Source organism: Heteronotia binoei, chromosome 13 (assembly GCF_032191835.1).
Source record: "Heteronotia binoei isolate CCM8104 ecotype False Entrance Well chromosome 13, APGP_CSIRO_Hbin_v1, whole genome shotgun sequence".
Lineage (NCBI taxonomy): Eukaryota > Metazoa > Chordata > Lepidosauria > Squamata > Gekkonidae > Heteronotia > Heteronotia binoei.
In genome coordinates, this window is record NC_083235.1 from 79,613,981 (window position 1) to 79,636,470 (window position 22,490).

Sequence of the window (22,490 nt, forward strand, 5' to 3'; positions counted from 1 at the left end):
TTTATTCTGGGCATCAGCTTTTGTGTGCATGTACACTGTTTCATTTAGATTACACACACACTTATTTTATCTGACATGAGCCTTTTTTTTTGCTATTAATCATTGATCTTATTTATTGTTTTGCTGCTGTTGGTTTTATGATGTGAGCCATTCTGAGCCCATTTTGTGGGTAGGACAGGATATGTTGAACACATGAAATGAAAGTTTGATTTCTGAGTATATGTGAAAACTGAACGATTTAGGTGTCAAGCCCCGGTATCAGCAGCAGTTGTAAAGTGTCGCATATACTGAACCCAACATAGCTGGTGACAGCCAGTTTGGTGCAGTAGTTAAGTGCGCAGATTCTTACCTGGGAGAACCAGGTTTGATTCCCCACTCCTCCACTTGCAGCTGCTGGAATGGCCTTGGGTCAATCATCACTTTTGTAGGAGTTGTCCTTGAAAGGGCAGCTGCTGTAAGAGCTCTCTTAGCCCAACCTACCTCACAGGGTGTCTGTTGGGGGGAGGGAAGGTAAAGGAGATTGTGCTTCAGGGTAACATCAGAAAACAACGGGGGGGGGGGGAGGGAAATGTTCCCCTAAAGCTTTTTCTGTATTGCCTTTTACTGTCAAATTTGTGACCATTAGTTTGTCCTATGCACATGATATGTATATTTGCAGATCTTAAAGTGATTATTCTAAAAGTGAATTTCAAAAACAGGACACAGCAAGAGACCTCTGAGATACCACTATAACCACTGGCCAACTCCCACCTTTTTCTGGGTTTGGCCCGGTCCATGGGCATTGTTGAGGGGGGTGCTCCCTAAATTTATGGAGAGGGAGCTTCTCCATAAATTTATAGGTAGTGATAATGGAGGCCCCTCCCTATGATGTCACTGGATCAAATGTCTCTGGCTGTGCCCCAGACACCCCCCCCCCCAAAAAAAAATTGAAGAGTCTACGCCCCTGACCTGGACAAGATGGCTGCTTTGGAGTGGGAACTCTATGGCATTGCCCCCTGCAGAAGTCCCTCCCCAGACTTCACTCCTAAAATCTCCAGATATCATTTCAATTTTAGTATATGTGCTGCCGAAGCGAGCACAGTCTCCAGATATTTCCCAACCCACAGCTGGCAACTCTAGATTTGCAGATGTATTTAGGCTTGCAGCCTTGATTAATTTATTATTATTATTATTACCTTATGATTGCATTTAAAAATGAAAGTGCAAGCTATGCAAAATCACACAAATACCTCTAAACTTTGTGGAGCTGCCCCTTTGGCAGGTTCCAGCTATTTTCTATAGTTCCTAGCTTCATCCCTGACTCCTTACAGTTTGCCTTTATTCATTTGCTATGTGGGATACTGCCAATCCCAAATTCCTGCATCCAAAGAACAGAGTTCGGCTGCAGGACAGTACAGCATGTGTAGCTTCTACCCTCTCCCTCTTCTGTTCAGGAGGCTGAGGAATGCCAAATATCTCACTGCCTGCCTCCTCTCCCCCCTTCCTCATGCCACTGTGCCTACTGCAATGGATGCCTTGACATTCAGGCTATAAGCTACAGCCTCACTGGGCAGCCACAGCTTTCTTTATTTGGGTGTGAAATGCTTTGACCTCAAAGCGATACACATCTTTTGACCATAACGGTCTTGTCATTCCAGCCTTGCCACTACAGAGGATCTTCCAAGTAGATCAGATGTTACTACCATACTAAACAGAATGGAGGGAGGGAGAGAACAGCCAGCCCAGCCCCTTTTTTTTAGCTGTGCCTTTGGAAATAGTATCCTATGCACCCATCCAAACAAGGCAAGGCAAGGCTCGCCTCCTGCCACTGGCCAAACCTCTCAGGGATCTGCACTGCATTTCCTCTGTAAAGCTGCTCAGTTCACAGTTTCACTAACTCCTTCTGAATTCTACCAGCAGCTGGTTCACTGTGTACATAGAGTGCCTTCCTGCTTTTAAGCACACCACATCCACAGTAATGGTTCACATTCTCCTACATGAATTCTGCGTCTGCTCAGCCTGGGCTAGATAGACATGCAGGGGCCCTTAGCTATGTCAAATTTAAGATGCCTGTATAGCATTATCCCACAAACTGGTAATTTAGTAACTTCTAACTTGGGTCCAAGGTCTCAGGCAGCGCTAGGTCTGATTATTTTTTTTTCTTTTTCAGTTTTAAAGCAAATTTTATTTAATGCGTACAATTACAACCATGACATGTCCATACAGTTCACAAAGACAAGATCAGCCTAATGTTGAAAACAAAGTACAAGGTCTAAAAGTCAGTTGTGCAGAATATACAAAATAACTCCAAATCAAAAATAAATCGGTTTTCTGTAAAATGAATTCTGAGGTACAATATCATGTTCCATTAAATATGATATTAAAGGAAACCAAACAGAAACAACACATCCTTCATACTGCTCTAAATTCAATTTGAATGAGTTGCAAGCTACCTTATTGATTACAAACAGTTCCCATAATTTCTGAAACCAATATTCTAATGATGACAGAGAGGAGTTTATCCAATTAGCTGCTATTGTAAGTCTAGCAGCTGCAATAAGAATGTTGATTAAATCAGAAGTGCATTTCCTAAGCGAGAGGTCTTTCCAATTGTGCAATAAAAAAATGTCTGGTTCTAAAGGCAAGAGGTACCCTGTAATTAGTCTTATCTGGGTTTGAATCTCTTGCCAAAATTTCGATGCTTAAACTGTGAGAGAGATGCCACCTGACATCAGCTAGAGTTCCCGGTGACCAACCGTCTGAAAAGCAGAACCGCCAACATAGTAATGGTACAGCACCGTGGAATAGTTTTAAAATTTTAATTGTATTAATGTTTTAAGATTTTATTGACTTATTGTTTTAAATCTTGTAAACGACTGTTGTAAGCCGCCCTGAGTCCGCTTGCGGAGAGGGCAGGATAAAAGTCTAATGTAAATAAATAAATATGCTTACAATTCCACCAACCATGTATATAAGTAGCTAGTTCTCCACAATTTTTTATACAAGTAGGTGCAATAGTAGGGACAAATTTGTGAAGTCTAATGGAAGCCCAGTACCACCTCATAAGTGTTTTGACAAATTGGAATTTAATATTAAAAATGTTAGATTTGTTGCCATATGATTTCCAAATTATATTCCATTGAGTAATATTGATTTGTTTATGACAGTCTACATTCCAACTTTTTTGGTTTCCCAAAGGTTTAGTTTCAAAAGTTTGAAGCAAAACTTTATATATTTTAGATATAAGGCCTTTATAATCATCTTTCAGAGTCTTCAGCAAATGTTCAAAACACGTAAGAGAGCGGGAACACATTGTCTGGATGAAGGATGAATGAAACATATGTTTAATTTGCAGATGTTGAAACCAGTGAATTTTTAAGCCTGTATTTGTTTCCAATTTTTGTTTGTCCAATAAAATGTTTTTGTCAAGTAGATCTATCAGTTGATAACACCCTGTTTTGTGCCAAGAACTAACAAAAATGCATTCTTGGCCTAGCGGGAACCATGGTTGATTAAGAAAGGAAGTAAATAATGACAAGTCTGTAACCAACTTGTATTTCTTTCTCTGCCAGATAGTAAAGAATGCTTTCAAGAAAATATTATCTGCTGTTTTCGTTTGAGTTAAGAGTTTAGAATCCCATAAGATATACACTTTATAGAATGGAGTAAGATATACTGACTCTATTACTTCCCAATCAGCACTGCTTTTGTTTTGAATAATAAATATAGTTTGTGAGAATTATGGCTTCATAATACAACTGCAAATCTGGATAATCCAAGCCTCCAGAGGCAGCAGGGCAAATCAAAGTTCTATGCATTATTCTAGTATATTTATTGGACCACAAAAATTTGTTAAGCAAACTTTGCCATTTATTTAGAGTGAAATTTGGGATGAGTATAGGTAAGGCTCTGCAGATGAATAAAAATTTTGGAAGAATGAAATTTTTTATCAAGAAGTATCTATCAGGCCAAGAAAACCTAAGGTTGTCCCATTTTTTCAGTTGGTGACGTACTGAGTCTAACAAATTATCAAAGTTAACCTGAAGCAGATTTGAAAGATTAGGTGGAATAAAAACTCCTAATAGTCTCCAAGTGGTCATCGTCCATTTGGTAAAACCCATAGTTTTAAGATCTTGAAAGGTTTGTGAGGAGATTTGGATAGAATATAATTCTGATTTGTCTCTGTTAAAAGAGATTCCAGATATTAAGGAGAAAGAGGAGGATAAATCTTGTAACAATTTTAAAGATTGTTTGGGTCTTGATAGAAATACTATTACATCATCTGCATAGCTGGCAACTTTGTGACATTTATCTCCTATGGTAATTCCTGAAATTTCTGTATGCTAATAGCTTCAGCCAGAGGTTCTAATGCCATTTTGAATAAAAGAGGGGGAAATGGACAGCCCTGCCTGGTCCCTTTTTGAATTTGAATTGGGAGAGAAGAATGGCCATTAATTTTTAAAGAAGCAATAGGATTATTATAAAAGGCTTCTATTGCATTCTTAAAGTATGAGCCAAAATCCATCAGATCTAAGACTGTCAAGAGATATGGAATCTCCACACTGTCTAAAGTCTTCTCTGAATCAAGTGAGAGAATCAACAATTCATATTTTTGAGATTTGCCATATTGGATTATATTAATTGTTTTGCGGATAGTGTTGATTAGATTACGGTTAGGAAGAAAACCTGACTGATCTATATTAATATAAGAAGGAAGAATTTGTTTTAGCCTATTTGCTAATATTTTAGTAAAGATTTTATTGTCTGAGTTTAACAAGGAAATTGGACGATAAGAGGAAGTGTATAAAGGATCTTTATCAGGTTTGGGTATCACTATAATATTAGCCTGAGTCCATGTTGAAGGCATTTTTCCTGTTTTTAGAATGTCATTGCATAATTCTCTTAGTGGTTCTTTAAACTCCTTTTTAAATAACTTAAAAGACTCAGGAGGAAAACCATCATTACTTGGGGTAGTCGGGTTCCTGAACTGTTTGAGCACTATTTCCAGTTCTTTTGTAGAGACATTGGATTCCATAAAATGTTTATGATCTTGGGATAATGGTTTAATAACTTGGTTTTGCAAAAACTCCCTAATTTTACTTTTTCCCAGGACAGGAGGAGGAGTAAAGTTTCAAATAGTAGTCACTAAAACTTTGGATAATAGATTTCAAATGAGTGTGAATCACTCCTTTAAATAAAATAAACATGTCTAGCATTCCTTTGTTCTTTGTTTTTCCACGCTAGATACTTTAAAGATTTCTGGGATCTAATCCAGTATTTTTGTTTAGTATAAATTAGCTTTTTTTGAATACTATCATTTTCTAAGGTTTCTAATAGATTTCTTTCAGCAGTTAGTTTTTTGAAAATCAATTTGCTACCTGTTCTTTTATGTAGAGCCTCTAAGGATTTTGTGTTGACCATTAGATGTTTGATTGCCTCTTCTCTACCTTTTTTTAGGTGAAATGTAACTGAAATTAATTGCCTTCTGAGGGTTGCCTTAAAGGCATCCCATCAAACTGAAAGTGCAGTGTCATATGGGGAATTTTCCTTAAAGAAGTTAGCTATACTTTTAGAAATATGCTAATGCTGTCATGTCAAAAAATTGCTAAATTCATAACCCCTGTCTTGCTGCTTGAAAGATTCAATAGAACAGGTCGCAGGAGAATGATCAGACCAGGCTCTAAGTTCTATATTTGCCAGTGAGATTTTACCAATCAAGGACTGAGAGGTTAGAATGAGGTCTGATTCCTTTAACTATAAATGTTTGGCATTGAATGTAGGACCTTCTGCATGCCAAGCAAGTGCTATACCTCTGAACCACAGTTCCTTTCATTCTAAAAGCTGGGAAAATACAAATAAGACTTGATAAAATACATTTATCCATCTCCCTTTATATGAAATTGGAATTTAGCTGGCTAGTATTTCATTTATGTGCAATGATAAGGCAGCTCACAGGGACACAGTTTTTTGCAACATTAGGATAGGTTAACCAAGTTAGCTAAGGTCAGAATGAAGCTTGAAGCCACAGTAGTAAAACACATGTGGGAAGAGTTCCTTATTTAGAATCGTAAAATCATAGAGTTGGAAGGGGCCATACAGGGGCCATCTAGTCCTTAAGAACATAAGAGAAACCATGTTGGATCAGGCCAATGGCCCATCCAGTCCAACACTCTGTATCACACAGTGGCCAATATATATATTGGCTCTACAAACACACACACACACACTGTGGCTAATAGCCACTGATGGACCTCTGCTCCATAATTTTATCCAATCCCCTCTTGAAGCTGGCTATGCTTGTAGCCGCCGCCACCTCCTGTGGCAGTGAATTCCATATGTTAATCACCCTTTGGGTGAAGAAGTACTTCCTTTTATCCATTTTAACCTGACTACTCAGCAATTTCATCGAATGCCCACGATTTCTTGTATTGTGAGAAAAGGAGAAAAGTACTTCTTTCTCTACTTTCTCCATCCCTTGATCTTCCTTTATAAAATTTACCAAATGTTGTTTAAGCCGTTCTGCCAAGATTCTTGTATATATTTTATAATCATTATTTAAAAGTGAAATTGGTCTGTAATTTTTTACATTCGTGACATCTCTATCTTTCTTTGGAATCAACGAAATAACAGCTTCTTTCCATGTGTTTGGTATTCTCCCTTTTATTCTTATCATGTTCATCAGCTTCTGCAACTTCGGTATTAACTCCTCTTTAAAGGTTTTAAAATATTTAGCTGTATATCCATCTGGCCCAGGTGCCTTTCCATTTTTCATTGCGTTAATTGCTGCTTCAATTTCTATCTTTTCAATTGGATCATTCAAAACTTTTCGCATATTTTCTGTTAAGGGTTCTATTTTTATCTTTTGTAAATACTCATCCATCTTTTCTTTATTTATTTTAACACCTTTAAACAGCTTGGCATAATACTTAAACAATTTTCTTTTTATTCCCTCTTGGCTAACCACCTCTCTTCCATCTACCACAATTTTATTAATAATTTTATTTTCTCTCTTTTTCTTCAGTTGGCAAGCCAAATATTTTCCAGGTTCATTTGCTCCCTCAAAAGATTTCTGCTGCAATCTTTTCAGATTCCATTCCAATTCTTTATTTAACAAATGTCTCATTTGCGTTTGTAGTACTGTAATTTCTCTTATAATTTTCTTTTTCCCTGGCCTTTTTCTCAACTCCCCTTCTTTTTTCTTTATTTCATTTTGAATGTCCAACAACTGTTTTTCTTTTGCTCTCTTATCTTTATATTCAAAGTAATCAATATTCATCTCATTACTGCTTTATAGGCATCCCAGACCGTCTGAAATTCTATATCCTCTTTGTCATTCATTTGAAAGAAAGCTTTAGTTTCATTTTCTAGGTATGTCACTATTTCTTTATTCTGTAGTAAATCTTCATTCAATCTCCATCTTCTCAACTTCTTAGACAATTTTGTAATCCACATTATTGGGTTATGGTCAGCCACAATTTTGGGTAAAATCTCTATTTTCCTTGTTATAAGACCTAAATCTTTAGTGCCCCAAAACATGTCAGTTCTGGAAAAAGTTTTATGTCTTGCTGAAAAAAAGGCATAGTCCCGCACTTCAGGGTTAAATTTCCTCCATATGTCCTCCAAATTTTCTTGTTTGACCAATTCAAAAAAAGATTGGCAATTTTCCTTCTTTGTTATTATTTCCCCCCCCCCAGACCTATCCAGTGAATTCTTAATTGTTCCATTAAGGTCTCCCATTATCAAAACTTGGTCATAAGTCAGTTCATGTATAATGTCTTTTTTAAAAAGCATCCTTTGCACCATTAGGTGCATACAGTCCCAATAACAACTTTTTTTTGCATTTAATATTATTTCTACTGCAACAAATCTTCCATCTTTATCTTTAAACACTAATTTGGGCTCCAATTCTTGTTTAATATAAAAAAATCACTCCCCTTTTTTCTGTTCAGCCAATGAAAAAAATTCTAACCCCAATTGTTTATTCCATAAAAATTTGTAATCCTTTTGTTTAATATGCACTTCTTGTAAACAAACTATATTACAATTTTAATCCAATGAAACAATACCCTTCTTTTTTGTGGTAAATTTAGTCCATTTACATTCCAAGACAATAATTTGTAATCCATCATGGTGCAAATTCTTTATGTTCTTCAAAAAATCTACACAGTTCCTGTGCATTTGTAATTGTGATTCTTTTCCACTGACGTTCAAAGCTCAAACCTTCAGGTATTATCCATCTAAACCTCATTTCATTGTCCCGTAATTTTTCTGTCAGTTTTTTATATGTTCTTCTATCATTTATCACTTGCTTTGGCAACTCCTTCATTATTCTTATTCTACCGCCTCCCACTATCAATGTCTTTTCAAAGTTTTTGTTCATGATCTTTCCCACCATTTCTTTTGTCATATATCTTAAGACAACATCTCTTGGTAAATTATTTTTCTTGGCATAGAGTGAGTTCACTCTATACATATAATCATACATATTTTTAGTCTCTTCAGGATCTTCCTCCAAAACTTCTGCAATTATTTTTATTATATATTCTTTCAGGTCACCATCTTCCTTTTTTCCTTCTTTCCTTCCTTTCCTTTCCTTTCCTTTCCTTCCATCTTTCAGGTCACCAAAAGACTATATCAGTCAGTTCCCAGTAACTACCAGAAGTAAAACCAGAGCTGTAGATATATTACAACTGCAGGAAGAGAGCCCTGTATTTGAGCTTCAACAGAAAGGAGGAAGGGATCAAGAAAAGAGTGAAGACACCCTACAATCCTTAGGTTATGGTAACTAGTCTGCATTTACAACTGTTGGCAGTGTTCCATCCATGAAATTTGACCCAAAAGTCTTTAGGAACTTGTTAAAGACATCTCCAAGTTTGCAATCCTATCGTGAGGCTGCTGAGAAAACCGATGGCCTGTTGATTAAACCTGGAAATAGTAAGATTTATTGGCACAATGATCTTTTATATAGAGAACACCTACCTAAAGGAAAGGGAGCCATGTCACAACCAGAAAAGCAGTTAGTAGTCCCTGAACTCTTCAGAAGAGAAGTTCTAAGGTTTGCCCATGACCTTTCATTGTCTTGACATTTGGGTTTTAAAAGAACTCTTACTAAGGTCACTGCAGCATTCTATTGGCCTGGAGTGAGCAAAGACTAAAGAGTACGTCAATCCTTGTGAAGTATGCCAAAAGGTAGGACATTCTTCAGATCATATTAAGGTGCCACTGGGGAAGATTCCAATAGTGCAAGTACCATTCTCTAAAATACAAATTGATGTTTAGGGCCCTTTCCCCCCTCCCAAATCAGGAAAAAGATTTATTCTTGTCATTATAGACCGGGCGACTTGCTTTCCTGCAGCTGTTTCATTAAGAACTGTCACCGCAACAACTGTTGCCAGAGCATTGTTAGAGTTTTTTGCTAATTTTGGATTTCCAAAAGTCGTTGTTAGTGATAGATCATCAGTATTTATAAGCAATTTAATGCAAAAACTCTTTGATTTGGCAGGGGTGACCCAACAGCTTAGTGTAGCCTATCACCCACAGTGTCATGGACAAATAGAAAAATGGGGAGGAACGCTGACATGAATGTTAAAAGCCTTTTGCCTAGAACACCATGGCAACTGGGATGAGGCTATTCCTCTTTTGGTTAGTGCATATCGAGATGCTGTGCATCCATCCCTTGGAGGCTTTTCACCCAATGAGTTAGTCTTCGGCAGAAAGCTGCCAGGAATTCTGGAATTATTGAATTGGGAAGGAGTCTGGGCTCCTGAATTACCACAGTCTGCATCAGAATATCTGGCTAATTTACAATATACTTTGCAAAATATACGGCAGGTTGCTCATCAAGGCCTTATAGAGGCTAGAGAAAAACAAAAAAATATATACTTTGATAAAACAGCTAAACCCAGAACCCTACAAGTTGGAGATCAGGCCTTACTTTTGAGCCCTGAAGGGGTAGGAAAGCTAGCTATACATTGGACTGGACCCTTTGAAGTTACACAGAACTTTGGAGATGGAAACTATGAGATCAGAGACCCAGAGAGAGGTCTTCTATTAGTTCATATTAATCGTTTAAAGAGATTTGTCCCTCGTCAAACTCAGCAAATGTCAATTGAAATCTGGCCAGAGGAGGACTTTGATATCCCAAACCTTCTTGAAGAGGCTGAAAGGCCCTCTGGGATATCTGAGATCCCTGTAAATGAGGCTCTGTCATGTGAACAGCAACAACAAGTATGAGAGCTGTTGCAAGAATTTAAAAAAGTATTTACTAATTGCCCTGGAAGAACCACTCTGATTACCCATGATATAGATATAGAAGATCATCCACCAGTTAGGTCCAATCCTTATCCTGTCCATGGATCTATGAGGCAAATAATTAAAACAGAAATTGAAAAGATGCTACAAATGGGCGTGATAGAGCCATGCACCTCTGAGTGGTCTAGTAATCCTATTGTCGTTACTAAAAAAGAAACTGAATGAAGATGACCCAACTCAATATCATTTGTGTGTAGACTATAAAAAATTGAATAGGATAAGTAAGATGGACGAGTACCCATCTCCACACATTGAGGAAGTGATAGAAAGATTGGCAAAGGCAACATACATTTCCACCTTTGATCTCACCTCTGGGTATTGGCAGGTGCCACTTACAGAGCGGGCCAAAGAAAGAACTTCCTTCTTGTGTTTCATGGGACATTCCCATTTGGTGTTAAGTCAGCCAGCAAAGTGTTTCAGAGACTGATGGACAAAGTACTCCAAGGATTAGAATATGCAGTAGCATATCAGGATGATATAGCTGTAATCAGCTCAAACTGGCAGGAACATCTGCAATATTTGAGTACAGTGCTTCAAAGAATTCAAGAAGCAGGGCTGACTATAAAACCATCTAAATGCCAGGTTGCCAATTCTTCAGTTATATATTTAGGTCACCAGATTGGGGGTGGAGAAATCCAACCACACGCAGTGAAAGTAGATGCAATTGTCAACTGGCCCACTCCCATGACAAAAAAACATATTTTGGGTTTTCTAGGGGCATGTGGGTTTTACAGATTTATCCCTAACTTCAGTGGCTTAGCATCAGTTTTAACTGATCTTTGTAAAAAAAATTAAAGAAAAACTTGCCCAAGCTCCAATTCTTCAGCCACCTGATTACACCAAACCTTTTTTAGTTAGAATTGATGCAAGTAGAACGGGCATAGGTGCTGTCTTGATGCAAGAAGATCCCAGCGGCTGTCTCCATTCCATTGTATATTTGAGTTGCAAGTTACTCCCCAGAGAACAAAAATATAGTGTTATAGAACAAGAGGCTTTGGGTATAGTTTGGGGGCTAAACAAATTGAAAACCTATTTTAGAGGAATACATTTCTATCTGAAAACAGATCATAGCCCTTTAACATTCATTCACAGAATGAAAGAAACTAATTCTAGAATCCTGAGGTGGGCATTATCTCTGCAAGACATGTCCTTCGAAGTCAGTCACATCAAAGGAAAAGATAATATTCTAGTGGATTCGCTTTCAAGGTGTTATATTGATTCATGAGAAGTGTTAAAACATTGTTGAGAACTCTGATGTTAACTTGAAATTCATGTACCACATTGTTGTTAATTGTATGTTTGTTACTAATGTAATTGTGACATACACAAGAAGGGTATTGTCTAATCGAAGAAATGCAAATGACTGTTAGTCACTTGCTTTCTGCATGGAGGGGTGTATGGAAATGGTGTTAGCCAGCTCTTTAGAGTGAGCCAGAAATCTGGCACATACCTTTAAGTAGCCACAGCTGTGAGCAATAAACTCTGGGGTTTTAGATAGTAGCAAGACAGTAAAACACACAAGGAAAGCAAGCCCTTTCCCACCTCTTCTTTCTGTTGGTGGGGGAGTGAGAGGAGACAGCAATCTTCATTCCTCGGACATCTGTTGACTGTTTGTGAGTTCCGCACGCTCCTGTTTGTTTCTGTTTGCTCCAGGGGCATTGTCCTGGCAGCCCGACTTTGCAAGAGACTTTGATTTTAATGAGTGTCTCTCCCTAATCAGCATTTGCTGTGGAGTTTTAGCAATCAGACTATTTGCTTATAGGACTGGCCGTCTGTTGCAATGAGAGTTTTGTTTTTGTTTTAATATTATCTTATTTGTAATAAATTGCTCTTGGATCTTAAGTGAAGACCCTGGTGTGGAACAGCATTATTTCCAAGTACGCCTTCCCCCTGGAATCGAACCCTAAATCAGAAGGGCATGACCTTGATGGAGCAACCCCTTTGTAGCTAAACCAGACTGAATTTTGACTGCCTGGAATGCTGAGCAGCCTTAATTACTAGTGGGGGAGACTCTGAACTTCTGAACTAATGTAATTGTGACATACACAAGAAGGGTATTGTGTATACACCATCCCTATGTCAGCTTAAATTGAATTCAGCCATAGTCTTGTTGCTGTACTGCTGACCCAGTTTTATGACTGTGAAAAGGCCTCAGAGGATTGAAACCTGGTTTCATATTCTTTCCCATTTGTCAATCTGCTATTTTCTTTCACTTAAATATGCCACTTATTTTAATACTCCTACCCAAATTCTAAAGAAAAGAGTCCAGACATAATTATTATTTGCAGAGAGATTTTAATGCGGCCTGGAGCAGTCAAATGCACAAGGAGCTATTCCTGTAGTCGTACAGTCTTGATTTTCCTATACTGAGTGATGTCTGGCAGCTTCATTGGCAACACATGGAAAGGGGCTCTTCTGGAAAAAATCACTACATTACTTGAAGCTGTGAGTCCCAGAGGTAATGGGCTGGTTTGTACCCCTAGATCACCAGGCACGTCCTTCCACATCCAAAGGGGACTGGAAGGTGTATGCAAATATGAAAATGCTGGGCTTGTTTCAGTAGTTCCTGCTTGCTGAGATCCATAGCAGTGCTTCCTCTGTGGGACAACATCTTCATAGCTTTCAGTGCTGTGCAATTTTTCACTGCTTATCTGGGGTGTTGGCAGCATCTTAGCAATTCTTAACTTGTCTTGTTCAGCTATCTTCTTGACTATGGGAGATGTGTAGTTGGTGTAAGCTGGCCACTGGCGGCAACTTTGGATGAGATGGGAAGGGAGGCCAATATTGCTGGATAACAGATCCCGATCTAAAAAAAAAAAAATCAAGATCCAGAGGTAATCTTATAAGAACAGAAATTGACAACTTCTGCAGCTTGAAGCATGGGATGGAAACTTTGCCAACAAGTTTCCTGGATCAAGGTTTTCCTGATCCCCTCCCTGCTCATCCCTCTTACACATTGGTTGAGGGTTTATCCCTTCCTCAGTTGTGAATCTCTCAGTGAATGATGTGAGAATGTCTCAGAGTCTTCGGTAACAACACACAGAAGCCTTTACTTCACTCTTGCAGTAAGTAAGGAGTTCTAACCAGGTAGACAGGCATTTAGGGCTTAAACTCACCATTATGAAGTCCTTCTGTTTGTTAGGGAACAACACAGGGATTGTGTATCACAACTGCAATGGGTTTTTTGTGCCATTTACACGCACACCAACTGTTTTCTATTTGCAACCCCAGCAAACAGGGAGAAGTGGCTTTAGCGTTTCCATGGCACACTGTTTTTGCATCTGCAAACATAGAAACATAGAGCTGGAAGGGATCTCAAGAATCATCTAGTTCAACCCCCTGCACAATGCAGGAAATTCATAACTACCATCCCTCACTCCCCCAGGGATCCCTGCTCTATGCTCAGAAGAAGGCAAAAGGCCTCCAGGATTCCTGGCCAATATGGCCTGGAGGAAAATTCCTTCCTGATCCCAAATTGCCAATTGGAATTCCCTTAGACATGTAAGAAAGGACCATAAGAGACAAGGACTGACTCATCCCTTCTCCCCTTCCCTCTTACCATCTGCCAAAATCACCCCATGAAGCCACTATTGACATGAAAATAATAAAACAGTCAATCGCAGCTCTGTGCAGCAGTTTATGGATGAGAAAATACTGCATATGTGTGTTTATTTATTTTATTTATTTACCTTAGATTTATATGCTACCCACTTCGCAGGGAGACTCAGGGCGGCTAACAGTCATGCCAAAACAACAATTACAATTACAATTGTAAAATGATAAAACTTAATATGTGGGGCTGCCCTTGACCCTCCTCCAGAAACTCCACCTGGTACAGAACGCTGCTGCACAGATGTTGACTTTGTCGCCTGTTCAGGCATGGATCCATCCTGTGCTGCGTGAACTGCACTGGCTACCCATTGAGTACCGGATCCGGTTCAAAGTGTTGGTACTTACCTTTAAAGCCCTATACAGTCAGGGGCCAGCATACCTTCAGGACCGCCTCTCCCTGCATGAGCCCCGTAGATCCTTACGATCAGCAAACCTACAACTTTTGGTAATACCCAGCCCCAGAGATGTCCATCTGGCCTCGATGAGGACTAGGGCCTTTTCAGCCCTGGTTCCTGCCTGGTGGAATGAGCTCCCTCTGGAGATCCGGGCCCTGCGGGATCTGCTGAAGGGCCTGCAAAACAGAGCTCTTTCACCAGGCTTTCAGCTGAGGCAGTGGGCATCACTTGTTATCAGCCTCCCCCCCTCATCCTAACCCAGCGCTACAAGATCTGCTGGACCTGGACGAGAGGTCACATCTGTGAGGCAGAATCTGCCATCTTAGTCTGTCTAATTTTAGATTTTATATATTTTAAACTGGTCTTTTATTATTTTTACTGTTGACTGTTTTTATGATGTAACCCGCCCTGAGCCTGTTCTATGGGAAGGGCGGGCTAAAAATCAAATAAATAAATAAATAAAGAATACAATTCAAAAAAATGCAAAAAAATTCAAAACAAAAAAATTAAAATTCAATATTTGGTGCTATACAAAATTTTGACTTGGGCAGATCGGATAATTTTTGATGTCACAGTTCTTCTGATTATCTGTTAGTGGTCCTTCTGATGGCATTGTGTGTGGGGGGGGTGTCAAGTCTGCTGATTTCAATAACGAGTCTTTGTAGAAACAAAGTATCATAGTTTATTGAATACAGAACTACAGAGCAAGATAGTCATTGAAGGACTGGGGAGCATATACATTGACCCAGCTTTTCAAGGTACAGATCAAAGAATTCCTGCGGGAGGGGCCCTCTATACAATCTACTTTCACACCAGGATGTTACTTTCTCCCTCAGTGCGAGGCCTTGACGCCTCCAGACTGCTACATGCACTCGGCCTGAGAGGGCTCAGTTATCTTGTTCCCATATCAGCATTTCAAAGCGACTACACAACAAAGACATAGCAAGGCAGAGGGGAAGGAGGGGTAGTTCTCAGCAGCTAGTTTACAGTATGCTTTACCCAGAATCCTTTACCAATGAACCAAAGTTACAGAACCATCATTTTATACATATCAGACTTGACAGGGGGGGGGGAAGCTATAGCCAGTCTTCCTTTGTTCTGTGTTGACAAACAGAATGAGCTGTCGTGCATCTCAGAGAAACAAAACTCTCATTGTATGTGTGATACAAAATCCTCACGTAGTTCCACAGCAAACATCAGGCCTTTGTAATGTGTCGATGGAGCCTGAGTGCAGCACTTCCCAGTTGCTTGGCATGTGCTTCCTTGGCTCTCTACAGAAGAAAGGCAGGGGAAAACACACACCCCTGCTCTGCAATGGCAGCATATCTCACAGTATCCTTTCGCTTTGCCTAGGATACTCAGTTGCCAAGTCCAACTCAATAAATATCTGGGAACTTTGGGGGTGAAGCCAGGAGACTTTGGGGGTGGAGCCAGGAGCAAGGGTATGGCAAGCATGACTGAACTCTAAAGGGAGTTCTGGCCCTCATGTTTAAAGGGATTGCATGCCTTTTAAATGCCTTCCCTTCATTTGGAAATAATGGATAGGGACACGTTCTTTTGAGGCTCATAGAGTTGGACCCCCTGGTCCACTTGGGGGGGGGTGTTGAGGAGAGGCTCTGGATACTGTACTGAAACTGTGGTGCCTCTATCTCCCCCCAGAGCCCAAGATACCCACAGAACAATTCTCCATTATACCCTATGGCAGGGGTGTCAAACTCCTTTCTTAGGAGGGCCAGATCTGACATAAATAGGACTTTGTGGGGCCAAACCATGTGTGTCCTAAAATGTAATGCCAGATAAAAGAGATACAGACTTTATAAAGGACACAGGCAAACACAATTAAAGATATTTTTTAGCTTAAAATACAAACATGCTTAAACCTCTTGCAGTGTTTTGTATAAAAATGGAAAGGCAGGGTAATAGTGGGATTTTTTAATATATATTTTTCAATATTTATCAGATTTATATCCCGCCCTCCCCCAACAGGCTCAGGGCAGCTGCAATGCAATTTTAAGAATAAAATATCAAGAAAAAGCACAAGGATCACACAGCAGAAAACTAAAAATATAAAATGCTCTCAGCCTGGGAAAACATTAAATGGCAAGGCATTTCAAGCTCCCCCCCCCACCCCCGGGTCTACTCAGATTAGCAATGGCTCTCCAGTGTAATATCCCCCTTTGACCATGGGTTCCCAAGTTAGAGTACTCACTAGGCACTAGTTCTCATGTCCATTGAGAAGAGACAAAGCTGACTCAGAGCATCAATGCTTGATTTGCAAGGACACAACTCCAGGAAGCTTCAGCTGGCCATAGGGAGGCTGGGATGTTAAGCAGAGTTCTTTTCTATTGAAACAAAGTTGCAAGGCAAACATAGAGTAGATTTTTCATTCTGGTGTGCTCTGCCCGTAGGCCTGAATGGGAAATCCATTCCACATTTTCTTTGCAGCTTCATTTCTGCTTTAGCCTCTGAAAAGAGACGGCAGAAGGAGCTGGGAATGTCAGCAGCCTCGGAGCGTCACAGGGTGTGGACAGGAGGGAAGAGGGGGGAGAAGAGAGCCCCACAGGCCTGATTGAAGCCCTTGGGGGGCAGTTTGGTCTGTGGGCCACACATTTGACACCCCTGTCCTGTGGGAATCAAGCTCCATAGGGTATAATGGAGTGCCCAGCAGACATTTCCCTTCCCCACCCCCGCTTTCTGATAACTCTGAAGCGGGGGGGAAGGGCCTCCAAACCAGGGGATCCCCTGCCCCCACCTGGGGATTGACAACCCTATAACTAGGTAAGGAGTAAGGAGCAGCCAAAATACATCTACAAATAAGTATGCTGGGGAAATATGGCAGCCAAATCTATCTGCAAATCTATCAGGAAAGATAACATCTGTAGAAATGCTTTCTTTGCAAGAGAACCCCATCTGGGCACTGCTATCCCGCAGGCCGAAAGCCAACAGAGAATTAAATACACATCTCCTTTATTGTGCCACCTGTTGAAGATTCTAACACTTAGGCAATGTGAATGTCAATCCAGCACTGGAAGGTGGTGAGATATGAGTGGTCTGAGTTGGAAGTACCCCATTTTATATGTCGTTCCTGTTGGTCACCAGAGGCTTCTTCCTGAAATGCTTGTGTTTTGTTTCCTGTTTAGCAATGTTCCTCAGTGTAACAATACTCACCAATGGCAAGTCCCCAGCTCCATTTATAATCACAGCAGCTCCCTTAAAGAGTGTGAAATGTGAAGGCAGTGAGGGAAACATTGCCGCAAGTTTTACACAGGGGGAATTGCAAAGCCATTGTGTAACCATAAACAGCACTGAGGTTTTGATACCAGGCCAGGCTACTATTGGTCACAAGCCACTGGCAGCCTTATCTTTCCAGGACATTGTATATAGATTTCAAGCTACATAACATTCTACACATCTATTCAAATAACATTATCCACCCTTTAATCAACAAGTCAGTCCCTTCTGCCATTGCTTTTCGTATTCCAGAAAACAGATCAGTCTGATGCAAGGCACTTGAATTATGAGGGTTAAGGAACCCCGTAGATAATGTGAACATATGAAGTTGTCCACTGCTGAGTCAAGCTAACCCAGTGCTCTCTGATAGCAAGGGCTTTCAAATAGGGTTGTCAAATGGCCTGGGGAGGGAAAAAATTATTGCCCTTTTAACAAAGGCTTCATGTGTGGAAATGTGCATTTGATACTTTATGTGGGACAGGGATAAATGGCATCACCTGGTGTATAACGTCCTGTTAAGTCTCTGATAATGGGACAGGACTCCCCCCCCCCATCAGGTTATTGGCAACACTGTTTCTAAGATCTCATTTGGGAGTCTTACCTAGCTTTGCTCTCTGAGATCCCCTTTGGAGTGGCTGGGGATTGAACTGGGCACTTTGTATACAGAATAGGTACACTAACACTGAACGATAACTCCTTCCCTCTAACAAAAAATGGCAGGGAATGGTAGATTCAAGCTCAAGCCTCTCACTTCATGAACAACACTTTAGCCTTGTATGAATAGAAGTAGGATCAAGGAATCTTAAGGCAAAATTCTGTGGTTGCCTGCAAAAACAGGAAACTCCCCCCCCCCAATCCCTCCCTCCAATTAGAAATTAAGGTTTAAAATTTTTCAGAGAGGGTTTTGGAGTCCTGGATATAGAATTAGTCATAAAAACACTGTTGCTTCTTATCCAAATGTCTGTTGCATTTGTTTTATTCTACCTTCCCTCCAAAGACCTCAGGTTACACCTAACCTGTAATGCCAATTCTGTCCCCATATTCTCTCTGACAACTTTATCACCAGACCTAACAACACTAGCCATACTATTTCAGATTCATTCACTTGTTTATCTTCTATCAAATATCAGTCCCCTTTCACTCACTACATCAGACAAGCAGATCCCTACTAGGGATAGGCATGGAATGTGAAAATGGCGGTTAGTTTCATTTCATGGTTCATTGGGTTGTTCAAATTGGAGGTTCAGTTTGTTTTGTGGTTTGTTGGTTCATTTGGTTCAAGCAGGCACAGATCAGCCCCTGGGTGGGCTAGAGATGCCAAACTTGAGGCAAACTCTTCAGTGGACTCTCCTCTACTTGCTTTCCAAGTTTGGTGTGAATTGGATTCCAGGTGGCCAAGCTATAGCCCCCCAAAGCAGGTGCCCTAGAAAACTGCTCTCCTAAGAGTATGTCAAGTTGGGGAAAGAAAGGGAAGTCGCCCTGCAGCTTCTGGTTGGTTTCACCCCCAAGAGTCTTGGAAACTGACTATAAGTGGCAGTTACACTCTCTCCATTCCCCTGTGCTTCTGCTCAGTTTTCAGTAAAACTGACTAGAAGCCACGGGGGGGGGGTGGGATGGAGAATAAATTGATGTAAGTCCAACATTAAAAACCACAGCACTCAAAAAACAGTGGAACCATAGAAACATAGAGTCGGAAGGGAACCCCAGGGTCATCTAGTCCAACCTCTCACACAATGCAGGAAATTCACAAATACCTATGTTCACAGGATCAGCATTGCTGTCAGATGGCCATCTAGCCTCTGTTTAAAAACATTCAAGGAAGGAGAGCCCACCACCTCCCGACGAAGCCTGTTCCACCGAGGAATCGCTCTAATGGTCAAGAAGTTCTTCCTAATGTTAAGCTGGAAACTTTTCTGATTTAATTTCAACCCATTGGTTCTGGTTCTACCTTCTGAGGCAACAGAAAACAATTCTGCACCATCCTCTATATTGCAGCCCATCAAGTACTTGATGGTGATCATATCACCTCTCAGCCACCTCCTCTCCAGGCTAAACATGCCCAGCTCCTTCAACTTTTCTTCAAAAAACTTGGTCTTCAGACCCCTCACCATCTTTGTTGCCCTCCTATAACATTTTAAACTTCAGGCCGTTCCATTGCTGACCTAAGAGTGGCAGTCATCAAACAGAGTAGATTCAAGGGGGGGTTACAATATGAGATGGCATTCACAAATTCAGAACAATGGACACACTACCCCCAGGCAGAGTATGAACATAGGATTCATCTCACTATAAGATGTTAATTTTCTGTCCTCAAGAATTTTACCTGTGCTCTAATCAAGCTGATTACTATTCCAAATGTACCTCTGCAACCTGAGTTCCTTCTTTGCAACATCCCTCCTACCTTCTTCCTGGAATATAAGGACTTAGCTGTCTCCATTCCCACTTGTAATTGATGAAGAGAGTGTTGACTCTCAAAAGCTTATACCCCCAAAATCTTATTGGTCTCTAAGGTGTCAGGCTCTGTTTATTTACAACATTGATAAAAGCTGTTACTAACCATATTGATTAATGCCTAGAAACGTTCACTAACATAGAGGCTGGGGTAGCAAGGAGGGAGGGGGGAAGTAGAGAGTAGCTTCCCAGGAATATCAAAGGTTGCCAAGGTCTCTTTGAAGTAGACAGTATGTGCCAGATTCTCACCTCCTCTCCAGAGGCCCCAAGGACATTGCCTCCGGGAAATGTAACCACCAACTGAAGAGATAAGGGGGGGAAGCGTTGGGAAAATTCTCACATGCAAAAAGCAACCTTTTGTTTTGGGAAATGAGGGCTAGGAAAGATTGCTTTGATGTAGAATATTAAATGCCAATGATTTGAGCTGATCTCCATCAGTTCCAATACCTTCCTAGCTGGAGTAACTCTGAAGTATCCAGTAAATGCAACTTTGTTTCAAATACTGTCTGCTTACTTGTGAGCTTCAAGGAACCCCCGCCTGACATGGTGCTGCTGGACTAAAATCTAGCTGTTCAACTTCCCTATGAGGTAGGCTAGGATGAGAATAACTGGTCCATGAACACTCAGTGAGCTTTATGGATAAGTGAAGATCTGTATCTGGGTCGCCAGTCCTAGTCCAATATTCTACATCACACAGTCAGTAGAACAATTCATTGCAGAAGGCTGCTTCCTGTTCTGTCTGCAGTTGTTTTATTACAAGCATTAAATAAACTGTTAACATCACCAATTCATATTTATAGGATTAGAATCCTAGAGTTGGAAGGGACCTCCAGGGTCATGTAGTCCAACTCCCTGCACAATGCAGGAAATTCATAAGTACCTCCCCCTACACACACACCCAGTGACCCTGTTCCAAGCCCAAAAGATGGCAAAAACGAACAAAAACTCTCCAGATTATGACACAGATGATTCAGATGAAGCAGCTATTTCAGATTAGAATACTGATCCATAAAGGCATGCTGTATACCACCACTCTGTCATGGGTGGCCTTGGGCCAGTCACACATTCTCAGTTTAATCTACCTTACAGAGTTGTTGTGAGAAAATGGAGGAGAAAACAATGTAAATTGCTTTGGGGGCCCATGGGGGGTGGAGGTGGGATATAAATGAAGTAAATAAGTGAATAAATCTAAAATCCAAATAAAGTAAGGCTGCAGTTCAGCAGGAGAGCGCATGCTATGCATTTCAAAGGTCCCATGTTCAATCTCTGGCATCTCCAGTTAAAGTATAGCTAGTGTTTGGAAATATCTTTCTGTGTCTGAGACTCTGGTGAGCTGCTACCAGACAAAGTAAACAGTACGGAGCTAGATAGGGTGGTGATCTGGCATGGTTTAAGACAGTTTCATATGTTTATTTTAGGCTGAACTGTGCTCCAGAACCTCTCTCTCTGTGCCCTTTACTAAATCAAACTGTGCTTGAACTCACTTTGGTAAATATCAGAGGGAACTGGACCTACCTAGGAGAAGGTTTATGTTTATCAAAGTATGACATTTCTCTATGACAGTTCAGCCATTATTTCCGCAGTGTTTTGGACTCCTTGGCTCTAGCAGTGACATATAGCCTTACACAGGATGCAAACAGACTGGAATTTGGTCTTACATAAGCTGTACAAGTGTCCTTCCTGAACCAGCCCTGGAAGCACATTAATAATTGGCCACTAATGGACTCTGTGTGTTTTCAGTTTTCTTCTTCCCCTGCTTTGGCCCTCTCAGAACTGACTTTCAATCTCAGTCTGGCTGCAGCAGGCAACAAATAACCCTGATTCATGCTACTTGATCAAAAGCTAGCAGAAGCTTTTAGTTATGATGTAAAACTGCCTGGGTACAACCCAGCATCTAAAGCTGCTCCAAACTATGCTGTTTTGTTTTCCTGCACAGTGGAATAATTCCCTCAAATATTTTAGTTTTAGCAGCTTGTGCCTGATAACTGGAGGGGTTTTTTTTTTTGGGGGGGGGGGTCATTACAAATATCAGATTACAATAGGCACAGAAAGACAAAAAAAATTGGAAAGATTCAAAAGGCCCTAAATTGTTGTTGGACTGCAAAAACCAGCCTTTCAGTTTCAGCATAGTACATAATGTAGGAAGCTAGGAGCTCTACTTCAGTGAGCCTACTTCTGTCTGATTTTCATGGAATTCCACATTAGGATAAAGTTGTGGATTCAAACTGCAACATCTTTCAAAACTGAATATGAAGCATAAAATGTTTGTTCTACTCTTGGCTGTAGTTCTCAGAGACAATTTTTCCCATTATAGTTTCAGGGAAGAAATGATGAAGTAATGCTGCAGACAAGCCCTTCTTTCCACAGGCAGCAGAGAGCAGTTTATCAAAACAATCCTAAATCTAAAAATCTGGAGCCCACAACAACTTGGAGGGGCTCTTCTTGTCAACATTTGAAGCCAGGTCAAAAAGGATCCTTACTCTAATTTTACCCTTACTTTGTCATCAAGTA

The 22,490-nt window shown here is 40.4% G+C and overlaps 1 protein-coding gene across 1 annotated transcript in view; it reads right to left on the reverse strand.

Annotated features, from left to right (window-relative positions):
- Positions 1–12,565: 12,565 nt before the first annotated feature.
- LOC132581504 (CMT1A duplicated region transcript 4 protein homolog) overlaps positions 12,566–22,490 on the reverse strand; it is a 127,752-nt gene continuing 117,827 nt past the window's right edge. Inside the window, exon 2 of the mRNA XM_060252765.1 lies at positions 12,566–13,096. Within this exon, the coding sequence (XP_060108748.1) occupies positions 12,621–13,096 (476 nt within the window). The 3' untranslated portion in view covers positions 12,566–12,620. The remainder of the gene's footprint in view (positions 13,097–22,490) is intronic.